This window comes from Cynocephalus volans, chromosome 7 (genome assembly GCF_027409185.1).
Source record: "Cynocephalus volans isolate mCynVol1 chromosome 7, mCynVol1.pri, whole genome shotgun sequence".
Lineage (NCBI taxonomy): Eukaryota > Metazoa > Chordata > Mammalia > Dermoptera > Cynocephalidae > Cynocephalus > Cynocephalus volans.
The window spans coordinates 76,994,934-77,007,590 of record NC_084466.1 but is presented as its reverse complement, the minus strand read 5'-3'; the positions used below and the strand labels follow the sequence as shown (position 1 = coordinate 77,007,590).

At 40.4% G+C, this 12,657-nt stretch overlaps 1 protein-coding gene across 3 annotated transcripts in view; it reads right to left on the bottom strand.

The window, feature by feature from the left end:
- The window catches only part of STARD13 (StAR related lipid transfer domain containing 13), a 211,872-nt gene that overhangs the window by 50,753 nt on the left and 148,462 nt on the right, over nucleotides 1–12,657 (bottom strand). For all 3 annotated transcript variants that reach the window (XM_063102265.1, XM_063102263.1, XM_063102264.1), the window contains exons 2-3: nucleotides 4,180–4,251; nucleotides 2,392–2,473 (exon numbers count right to left, since the gene is read on the bottom strand). In XM_063102265.1, the coding sequence (XP_062958335.1) occupies nucleotides 2,392–2,473; nucleotides 4,180–4,251 (154 nt within the window). The remainder of the gene's footprint in view (nucleotides 1–2,391; nucleotides 2,474–4,179; nucleotides 4,252–12,657) is intronic.

Genomic DNA, 12,657 nt, shown 5'->3' with positions numbered 1-12,657 from the left:
ATTATTAGTCATTAAGAAAATGCAAATTAAAATCACAATGCGATAACATTAGACACCTATTAGAATGTCTAAAGACAAAACAAAACAAAAAGTGACAATTCCAAGTGCTGACGGAGATGTGGAGCAACTGGAGCTCTCTCATGTATTGCTCGTGGGAATTCAAAATGGTATGGTCACTTTGGAAAAGTTTGGTGATTTCTTAGAAAGTTAAAATAGATTCATCATATGGACCCCACAGTCCCAATCCTAGGATTTTACCAAAAAGAAATGAAAACATGTGCTTCACATAAAAAGTTGATATTAGAGTGGCTTTATGATTACCAAAATATTTAGAGTGTTTTTATAATCACTAAAATTGGCAACAACCCAAATATCCTTCAACTAGTGGATGGATAAACAAAATGTAGCACATCCTTTCTATTTCTGGAGATGTACTTCATAGTTCATTTCTTTCTGTTTCTAAAGATGTACTGCTACATAGCAATATGAACGAATCTTAAATGCATTACTCCAAGTGAAAGAAGCTAGACTAGAAAGACTATGTACTGTTTGGTTTAATTTGTACGACATTCTGGAAGAGGCAAAACTATAAAAAAGAAATTAGTGGTTGCCAGGAGTTGGGTACAAGTTGATAACAAAGAGGAACTAGGGAATTTTGGGGGGTTGTATGTTTTGATTGTGGTGGTGGTGACATGACTGCAGGCATTTGTCAAAACTCAAAGAACTGTACACTGAAAATGGTGAATTTTACTTTATATGTATGTGTTTGACCTCAATTTAAAGAAAACATAAATTCAAAAAATCCTATGGGAAAAAGATAATGTGATATAATGATTTAAAAAATACAATTAAAAAAATTTAAAAATGCCAACGAGCAAAAATACACTTAGTTAAAACTAAGAGGAAAACTCAGGCTGAGGCATTGGCTGAACAGTTCTGAGTGGAATGAACGCATATGAGGAGGAACCTGCTCCTCTCGGTGAGTGCCTTAGGCGTGCAGAAAAGGAAACGCTGCTTTTCCAATTCATTAACTCTAAAGAATCACAACCAAATCACCCGTTCATCTCACAAACTCTCCTAAATGGCATTTTGTGCTTGTTTATTTTCTAGTCTAAATAGTCTGTTCCTGTAATTTATGATTTGAAAAGTTGTTTGCTCTTTTTACCCACTTTAGCAAACCCACAATACTGTTTTTCTGATCATGCAGAGTTCATTTCTCAACACAAATCTATTCTCTTTTCTTAGAGGAACCATAGAGGGACCAGATTATGAATACAAAAATATGTATGTCTGAAGATTCAGTAGCGTATGATTAGATTATTTAGGGGGCTGGCCAGTTAGCTCAGTTGGTTAGAGCATAGCCTTATAACGCCAAGGTCACAGGTTTGGATCCTCCTACCCACCACTCACACACACACACAAGAGATCAGATTATTTACACACTAGTCTAACATACATTGGTCACTCTTATGTTGGCAAAAGTTTTGTTCATCATTAATTTCCCTTTAAACTAGCACCTTTTCTATGTCAAATATAGAATGTACTAGAAAGAGCATGGACTGACAGGTATGAGCACTGGGTTTTAAGGCCATTTTTGGCCCATAACTAGCTGTATGGTCTTGCTAAAATTACTCATCTCCTGTAACTAATATTTATCTCCAGCTCTGACTCTGTCCGGTGCTTCAGTTAGGAAACTTCGAACTCCTACAGACACATACCACCTCTCATGCAGCATTCAATTGCTCAGGGATATAGATTCCACTGGATCATTCATTATTAACCAAGCTATAATTGTTACTTATTTGTTCGTGTACTCATTTCTTCAACTGGGTTTCTCCAACCAGACTACAAATTGTTTTAAGTGGAGGAAATTATTCATATATACATCTTTGACTCCTTACAGCATCTATCATACAGCAAAAGCTTAAATAGGCCAGTTTGTCAATATAATTTCTGGAACTTACATATTCCAGTCTGAGGATGTAATCACCTGACTTTGCAAAAAAATGCAGCCAAGTTTGACACACTTATGGAGTTTTTCAGGGCCTTCCCTGTGGCCATCCATCCATGGCCCCCAATCACTGTCTATATCCTCATCTTGTTTTACTTTTTTCATAGCATTTGACTCTCTCTGAAATATCCTTTCCCTCTCTCTTTCTCTCACTCTCTCTCTCTCTCTTTCCTAATCTATTGTCTAAAGTCTCCTACTAGAATTTAAGCTCCAGGAAAACACAGATGATCACTATAGTATACCTAGAACCTGGACACATGTCTGGAACATAGTAGGCACTCGATAAATACTTACTGAATAGTCGAACTCGCCCCTCAGTATAGTGATACCTATTGGGGACTGAACAACAGAAAGAAACAAAAATACTTCCTGTGATATACCTGAAAAGAGGTTCTACAAGGTCCTTTTCCAGAAAGTCATGATCGTTTTTGACAGCCGCAATGTTGATGGGAAATTGCGAATCTGAAAAAGAGAGAGAAGCAAAAAGGTTTGTGTACCTTGTTTTACCTGAATGGGTACCAGCATATTCAAGCCACCAAGGTCTGTATAAGCCACTGACCTGAGTAGCAGTTACTGCACATTACCATTGTTGGTAATGTTTAAAATAGCAGACACTTTTATTTTTATCATAATTAATTCTTTTAAGAGAACAATGTAAGTGTGAAATATGAGAATAATCAATCTTACATGGATAGGATTGAATACTATGTGCCTGTGTTTCTATAGCTCATCCTTGTCACAGACACAGCCTGACGTGGACTCGGAGAAGAGGGTTTACACACTCACCATCTGCCTAAAGTGCAGGCCACTGACTTCTATCCTGATGATTTTATACAATAGTTAGGAAATTTCCAGAAATACCCAAAGTTCGCTGGTCTTAAATCTTCTCTTTTGTAGCAAAATCTTGATTCATTTTGGAATATCAGCAAAATACTCAAACAACCGATTCTACCCAAAGAGAAGAAATTCCAGCACCATGATTTTGCTCCAATAGACTGTGCATGCCAACTTTGGAGGTCATGGGCAATACTTAGAGCATTGTGTTAAATTGGGAACCTCATTCATGGAGGTAAAAGTGTAGAGATCACTGGAAATGAGACCATGGTCAAATCTGAAAATGCCAGTTTTCTTTCTTACCTTATATTGTGTACTGCCTACACCTCTCCAATCATGATAATCTAAGGGTACCTAAAACTTAGTGTGAGTAGGAAACAGAAATAATTCTACTTCTGCTGAAAAAAGTAACGTGAGTGAATTCCAGATGGTGCCAGAATGAAGACTGCCTCTTTCTGCCAGTGAGGGATTATGCAGTGGTGCAGAAACACAGACACCTAAGGCCGGCTGCCCTGGCTCCACTGTTTCTAGCTGTGGAACTGTGGGCAAGTCAGTTAATCTCTTTTGGGCCTCTGTTTCCTCATCTGTAAAATGGGGATGATGATAATTATAATACCTATCTTCAGAGGTGTTGTGAATATTAATGAATGGTATGAGAGCACTTCAAAAAAGTTTGCAGAAAAAAAGAGCGTGCCCTCTGCTCATTGTTGGGGTCTAATTCACTATGTATACGGATGATTCTTGAAGGCGTTAATAGCTTTGGTTATAATTTCAGATATAAGTAAGGTATAGGTGAGTAAGTTTATTAAGTGTCAATTAAAGAATCAACGAAAGCAAGTACCATGCTGGCCATGATAAATGCACTTACTTAAAACTCAGGAGAACACCTGAGCCATATACTTTAACACTTTTCATATAAACTAAACAGAACCAAAGAGAAAACTCAAGACAATTAGTTTTGTGACTTCTGGGAAATTTATCAACTAATTCATGGTAGTTTCAAGAAAACTGAGAGTAACAAAGATAAAAAGTAGGAGAAAAATAAGTTAGAAAGTGCTGAAAAGCTGCTGACGGCAGCAGACTGGAAGGAAGACGTGGAGTCGGGGGTTGTGGTAGTGAGAGGGGACTTAGCAGTGGCAAGTGGCAGGAGAGCGGGCCGGGAGGCCGCGCCCGTTTCTCAGTTGGTGTCGGGACAAGCCCTGGGCATCGCAAAGGTGAGGGGAAAAGAAGCGAAGAAAACTGTTCGAGAAAAGAGCTGGAAGTGAAAACACGCCAGGGGATACACGCGGTTCAGTGTGAGGTCGCTGTGCAGAGCGAAGCGCAGGGCGACGCACCCTCGTACAGCTGAGCGTACTGCGGGAACCCGGCAGCTCGGAGCCACGCGCACGCTTCCTTCGCCTCAGTTTCTGAAAAATACAAGAAAGGGAAGTTGGTGAGTCCCACAGCCGCACGCCAGCACTCTGCCTTCTTCACCCAGGCGGCGCGCGGGAGCTCGGTGCCAGCTCCGACAAAGCCTGCAGAGCAGGCTACCCAGAGATGGCTGCCAAGAGACAGAGCCGGCCTCACAGTGCACCTGCCCCGTGTCTGCAGAGGGGGACCCCGATGTCGTCCCCGTGTACGCGGATAGTGACGAAACCACTTTGTGTTCTGTTGACAGAACACAGGCTGAGCTTCAGGTGGGGAACCAGGGGACTGGGGAGGAGGAGGAAATACTTCTTTATAATCCTTAATTTTTTATTTTTTATTTTTTTTACGTTTCAAAGCTAAGGCTCAGAACATTTATTGAACATTCCTTTATTCTTTCACTCTTGGGATAAAGAAAGAATGACTATGACTGGATAGTCTATGAGAACGTATTGTCTCATGAAAAAAGGTATTACAAAAATCCAGTGTATTCTTATTGCCGTAATTTCACTGATGGCCTTAGTTCCCAGTGCATTCGGCAAGCAGGCTGGAATGGTTTCAGGCTGTGGAGAGCAGCTTGGAAGAACACGGCTGATTATCCAGAATTGAGACCTCAGTTTGAGGCGGCTGCCGGAACCTCTGAGGGCCAAGCCCAAGAGATGGATATGTCCTTTGGGTGACCGTTTTTGCTGTGGACGTACAAACAGCCCACTGGACCACCTGCTGGGGAGGCTGTGGGATGAGATGGGAGAAACCTACAGTATGTGCACCGGGTCACTTTTTGACCTTGTGAATCCTGGATCACTTCCCAACCACAATTCTGTTAGATAAATATGAATCCAGGGGAAAAGAAGTTCATCTGTCCAAAGTCTACTTTCTCCAAATGAAATTAAACAGCCTGTTATAACAGGTCTCCACCGAGGTCCCTTCCTCTGTTGTTGGGATGGGTCCCGGACAGGTCATTGTATTTCCATTTACTGTGATGTTCATTTTTCTCCATAGCCAAAAGGAAAAGTCAAAATGCTCTACACTACCATCGGCCATGGGTTTGAGATCACACCTCTATGTCGAAAGCTCAGTGTCTGTGCAGCACAATGTTTGATGTGACAGAGCTATTTAATATATATTAGGAAAACTGACAAAAGGCCAGCTCTTACTCAGGCTCCAATGGGAAAATCTGGTTGGACTGAAATTTGTTGTTAAATTCAGGGAAACAGCCTGTGGTGGGTGGCTTCTGTCCCAGAGCTGCTGCTGCTTCTGGCATCCTCTAATCTGCTGACATCCCCAATGTAAGAAAATAATCCAAGTGATTCATTTTCAGAAATAATTCAGTTCCAGCCCAAAAGTTGACTGACTGGTCCAGCCCATTCCTGGGGGGTCGCTGAATAGATAAAGTTGTCCTTGAGATGGTAATGAGTCAATAGCCCTTTATTTTTCTCTTCATTTCCTAATGTTTCCCCTTTCACAGGGTTGGCGGGCCTTCTTCATGGGCTGGTCCTGAGCCCTCAGACAAAGAAATTTTTTACAAGGGGGTAATAATTTGGGGTAATCTTAGACGTCATCTGGGGAGATTGTGCACCCCAGCCAATGAGGAGGTGGGAGCAGGGACTTGCGCACTAGGGAGTAAATTGCTTGCCCCAGCCCTTTTCCATGTGCCTGCCCGTCAGACACCCGAGCCTTGCAAGGCCCTAATTTAAGTCTCGCTTCACTGTACCTCGTGTCTCCATGTCTGTCCTTTTGCCTTGGATGGGTGAGGGTGTTTCTCACACCTAAGGACTGACAACTTCTAAATCTCGAGTTCTGTTTCTGACGTGAGGGTTTTCCATGTCCTTTTGACCAGCACAGACCTAACATGTACTCATTCCTCCCATATTCACATGGTTCAGAAATACCTGGGGCACCACTCTGGAAGCATGAGCTTTGGTGAGTGTTTCTATCAGGAGGGGAGTCTCTGACATGTAGGAGCTTGGGCTAAATCGTGCTGCATTGGCTAACTAGGGCTTTCCAAGTGGAAGGTCTGAAGGGCAATTATTGTATCGCTCCAAGGTTCTATTTAGTACTCGATTGAGATTCTGTATGCGAAGGATTCAACCTTGATAACCACACAGTATTTCAGAGGAAGTAGGAAATGCAGTCTATTTGTAACGCATAGAAAAGGCAGTGGGTGGCTACCGAGTCACAGACAAAATGTTGCCTCATACATTTTCAAGCTTCAGCTTTGCTTTCCACTTCCATAAAATACAATGGGTAGTAACAAGAAAGTATCTGATTTCTAGACATGCTGGAAGCTTAATTATGAGTCAGCAAGTCTTAGAGGGAAGCATGGAACTCTGTATTTTCTATTTGAACTACATGAATACTATGCCTTTTTCTATTTTATTATTACATTTACTGTGATCACAATGTAGTTAAGCAAGAGTCCCAGAGAGCCAGGCTGTGAAGAACACTCAGAGGAGACCCGGAAGGTGGGGGCTCTACCACACAGAAAGCTCAAAGGAGAGTGGGTGGCGAGTGTATGAAAAGCACGCGCCCCACCAGCCCAGGCTCGCGGGGGGCAGACCCTGGGGGTGAAAAGGAGCATGAGACGCGGAGAAGTGGGCAGCCAGGGATTCTTCCAGAAAAACTCTTTCTGGAACTGAGAACTCAGGTTGTGCAGTGGGATAGGGCTGAGGCTAGCTGGGAGATTTTATTGAAAAGTCTCTCCAGATCATTTCATTTCTTCACAAAAGCAACATGGATAATGAACTGGAATTCTGTTCATACACAAACATGAAGCATCAACTCTTAACCAGAACTCAGCTAAATCAATCACTCAACTAAGCTTATTATTATTATTTTTTAAGTGGGTAGGCAGTTAGCTTTTAGGTGTCAGATGACAACAAAAACTGCAATTAGTAAATAATAAATTAGAAGAAGCCATACCCCAGTCATGTTGGATGTCTTCTTCTCTTATCTCTCCCCACACCCAACTTGCCATTCTGTTTGCCCAAATGTCCCTCAAACACATGCCCTCCTTTACATTCCCCCATCCTAGCTGCAGGCCCAACATCTTGATATTTGAACTGAAGGGCAAAACGAACTTTTGTTTTCCAGCTAGTGACAGAAGAGGCAAGCAAGATCACCTGGTATAATCAACCACTATCCAATGTGAATTTGCCCATCTAATTGAGTTGGGGGGGATTAAAAAAGCCTTGCAATTTCTATTAATTCCTGACAATTCTCTCTTAACACCTATCAGCCAAATGCTAATGTATTCCCCCTGGGGCCCTTGCAGTGGCCAAAACGATTGGAGAATTAAAAAGAATCATTATTGTTAGCGTCATCATTTCACAAAGATCCGCCTAATGAGATTTCAATGATGTTTGAGGAGAAAAGTGTGATCTCTTTTTTGTGCTCTTGCTAGCCAGCCCAATATTATGTAAAAGCATTAAAAGCTATTAAAATCACCTTTTGACAATTTTATTTTCTATTTGCAACCCTCACCTGCCCCTGTAGCAGCTCCAGGGCTACAAAGCAACACATCAGCTCACTGCAGCTCTCTTGCTGAAAGCCTCAGTGTGGGTGGCCCTTGCACAGAAGGGCTGCAGATGTCTGCTGCAGTTACCATGCTACCTTGCCGGGGAAAATCCAATCTGTTTGACTGGGTATCATGACAGAATTCCAACAGAACTTTTGTAATTAGTCTCTGTAATAATCATTTCATTTTATTCTATAGCAGGTATCTATTTTTTGCCCGTCCAACATCCTACCCCACTTCTGATAACAGAAACTACATGAGGAGCTTCTTCTACGTAGTTTAAGTGGACTGACACCCCTTGCCCCCCAATCTCACACTCTGGCCCTATCACCACCACTCACACGGGGTGACCTGCTCCTCAAGAGCACCCCATCCTCAAGGAGCTCGAGGAGCTTTGGGACCTTAAGCCAACAGTTGTTTGGGGTTGAAATCAACTGGTTGGAAAGGGAGTTGGTAGCTTGGTCTGCACAAAAACTAAGCAAACCTTTTTACTGGTTGACTGAATAAATTCAGTAGATGCTTTGGTGCTAGGCATGCTCTTCTGCCTCAAATCTGCAATTCCACTTGAGGGAAAGTCACTGGCTTTACCTCAACTGCCTTACCTATACGCTTAGATCATTAGGTGACTTCTGTCCAGAGACAGACTCGGTAGAGGGGTGCCCTCTCACTGGTGCTGTGAGATGCACATTACCTTGGGCCTGAGAACAAAGCACTGTGGGAACAAACCATGTCCTGTGGTATGTTTTTACGAAGTGTTTTTTCATGTTTCTTCATTATAATGCTCAGTGTTGAAAACGTACCAAGAACTACAGAAAGTCACAATAAAAGAAAAAAATTTAACTCCTGCCCTGTTACTGATACGTAATTTGATATGTTATTTGTCAAAATGGTAATATGGTAATATCTTAGGCTGATGCTTTTTTCATGTAATAATACATTGTGAATATTTTCCCATATAATGATATTGTTTGTACTTTGTTTTCAGAATGATGCTTATTTTTTAAATACTTGGTTTTGAATACTGCCAACTGCATTTGCCTGCTAGGAGGTTATAACATCCAGGTAACCAGCAGAAAAGAGTGCAGTAGGACCTCAGCAATGCAGACTGATTGTGGAGAAGGCAGGAAGTCTATGTGAATCTGAAGAGATATGCATGCTTTTTCTTTAAGGAAATATCATTTAGTGACTTGGATGTAAACAGTCGGTGACCAAGGCTTAGGAGGGCTTCCATCAAGCAAGGTGTTATATTGAGCACAGCCAGTCTTCCTCCCAGGGTTTGCAGGACTCATCTCACTTACTATATCTCATTGGATTTTTTAGCTGGTGCTTCTAGCATGCTTGGGAACAGTATGTTCTCTCAGCTAAGCACTTTAAGTATACTTTGGTTTACGTTATTCTCAGCATAGCAAATCATTTTCCATAGCTAACCCACAGGTATTGGGTATTCTTTCTAAATGACCAAAAATTCACATTAGGGCCAAATTAAAATGTGTTCTCATCCCAAATTTAGCTGGATAGAAGGAACCTGTTCTATTGTGCACAGTTTATGAAATCATTATATACAAGCATATGTCTTAATGTTGTTCTTAGAATTCTCCTCGAATTTCCGTGGACAAACTGGCTCCAATCTAAGTATGTCTTCTTTTTTAAATATTCATTAAAGTACTCAAGAAAAATGGGGGAAAATACAGCATGATCTCCAAGTGATTTAAAAAAGTAGGCTTGAGAACAGCGTTCTGTTTTATCATGTACACTGGCTAATTTGGTGGGCACCCTGTTTCTGAAAGATTACGGGTACCAGCAGGATGACTCAACCATCACAAGGTGTCTGCAGTGGATGCAATTATCACTATTAAAGTATATCAAAGGTATTAAAATTTCAACAGGCTCATAGTTGTTGGCTTAGGATAATTTATACAGCTGAGTTAACGTCATTATTAATGTACTGTTTAAGGCAAACGACTCCTTTGTTTTCAGATAGAATTTCTCAAGTGAATTCCCTGTTTACTGAAGGTGTATTTCTCAGGCCATATACTAGGCCAGTTTTATTAAAATCACTACCAGGGTATACATCTCATCTACATATATGAATATGAATGATGCAATCTCTAATATTACATGGAACCATATGCCACCAAAATCCTCCTCCCAGGAGAGCTTTATAACCTTAATTACATGTGCAGGATGAAACATCAGGGTTTTAGTAGTAATAGACTTTGACTTAGATCCCATGGCATGGTGTCAGGGATACATCTTTTTGCACTTTTTGAGTTATTTAAGAAGTCTATTTTGACACGTAAAAGGCCTGAATAAGTCTTAAATGTATACCAAGTATAATATTTTTCCCTAACATTTGTAACATTTTTTTCCCATGATAGTCTAAGTTACTAAGAGGAGTTAAAATACAGGTTATTTAGAATGAATTTAAGGTTATTAATCACTAAATATTTAAAACAGTGAACCAGCTTATAAACACCCATTTTATCTCCCCATAATTGGAGGCAACTTTCTCCTTGATGTGTAACAAAATGTCTTGTCAGTAAGTATACTTCACAAAGTTTGTGGAAAAACAGAATTGAAAAATAACACAAATCTTTCCATGAACTTTTTGTTTTTAACTTAAAAAAAAACTTGAAACATGATTGTACATATCTGTGGGGTACAGCATTGCATATCAATATGGGTGTGCAATATATGATACTCAAATCAGGATAATAATCAGGATATTCAACCTTACACGTTGTAATTATTTTTTGTGGCCCTTTACTAATTTTTCACTAACCCCCCCCCCTCCTTTCCCACCTCTGTGGGCCTCAGTTCTGTTCTCTCCTTTTTCCATGAACTTTTTGAAGAACCCTTGTATGACGATAGGAGGAAGAAATCTGGAAGACCCATATAGCACTGTGAACCTAATTGGACTCAGTTAAGGCAGAGATTCATGGCTGTGTTCGTGCGTCCTTCCTTTCCCAAAAGCAAGAGTCACAGACATGCTGAGACATGATATTCCATCAACAATTCTTATTTCCCAGGTCTTGAAATATCTTCTGCAAGGTGGATTCACAGCAAATCTAGTCATTTAAAATAATTTCTATTGGAGTAGAAAGGGTCGAGGAAATTCTGTACCTAAGGAGTAGGTTTATTCCTAGTTGCTCAAAGGTTGTTTTTAATCACACTTTTTTAGCTTGATTGGGGAAACCATATATATATATATATATATTATGATACATATCATATAACATAATATATATAATATATAAATATAAAATCACCTTTATTATTTTAAAATAATTATTAAATTTATGATTAAAACATATATGAGGGTACTTCAAAATGTTCATGGAAAGATTTGTATTATCTTTTAATTCTATGCTTCCATGAATGTTTTGAAGTACCCTTGCATACATACACACACAGGTACACTTTTTTTCCTATGTTCACATTTTTTATATATATTCCCAATGATCCCGTCCCCTTTCCAGTTCCCATGTGACTGGCAATTCTCCACCAGCAGAGAGGCATACACTTCCCACCCCTCTGATGTCAGGTTTGGTCATGTGACCCACTGCGGCCAAAGAAATATGAGCAGAAGTAATGTATGCTAGTTTCAGGCAATGCTTTCAAGGGCCATTACCTGGTTCTCGGAATGAGGAAACTGGGGACAGAGCTATAGCAGACCAGATGCTAATGTGTAATGTGAGCAAGAAATAAAGTCTGTTGTACGTCACTGCAACTGGAGAGACAATTTGTTAAAGTGGCATAATCTGGCGTAAGCTAATTTAACACAGCTGTCAGTTATTCATTCTACAGATGAACCATATGGAAGGAACTATGGGCCTTTATTTCAACTTGAAATTGCTGCTGGATGTCATTAGTGTGGCATAGAGATGAGCTTGGAATTCTCCTTCCCTGCCTACAGTGCACAGCCCATGTGAATTCAAAAAATGTTGTCAACAATGCTCACATGCATCCACGTGTGTGAGTGTGTGCACATAAGTTCACGTACAGGTGCACCACAGAAAATCAAAAGCTCGGTTGCGACTGAACAAGGAGACTCTTCAGGAATATAAATATGATTCTCCATGCCCATATTCCTAACAGTATAATTTAAAAAGAAAACAATCAATCCCCCACCCCAATCAATCTCAAAGAAAAAGAAAGCAGAAAATGTATGCTCTTCCAGCCAAATAGTTTCCGACCAGATTGTTTTGACTCAAGTTTTCCATGAGGCGAAGTAGCCTTATTCTCCTCTTTCATTTGGTACAGATTGTTGCCATCAGGCGCTTGTAGTATTTCTCAGGGAGGTTGCGTGCACGAACAGGCGCACGAACATCCTCAGGTGTTGCAGTCGTGGAGCCACTGCCTACCACGAAATCCCAAGAGTTCCTCAAGATGGAGTCAGTGAAGCAACTGAAATGCCTTAATAATTATTGTCACAAAATCTTAATTGGGCCTCTTCACATGTTAAGTTTAGGAACAAAGTAGGAAATGGCAGAAGTCCATGTTTAAATACACAACTAATTCTAAATGGAGGCCCCGGTGGCTACCTCCCATAATATGAATATAATTTAATTTCCTGGCTAGTTCTGGGGGGACATAACAATTTTTATTAATATGGTTAATATGAGGGTCTTGCCTAATATGCTTGCCCAAATATTCACTGAATTCAGGTATAAAAGGATCATTTTCTCTAAGAACAGACTTGAATAAGAGATAAAAATGACATTTCTCCTTTAATGAATTCTAATAGAAGAGTAGTAACATCTAAACCTAAGATTTGAGACACTCATGCAAACACACCCAAACCAAGGCTAACGTATACTGATAAAAGGAAACCAAATTGGCAACTTAAAAGTGCTACCAAGAATCCTTTCATCACTCAAGTACAAGCTAA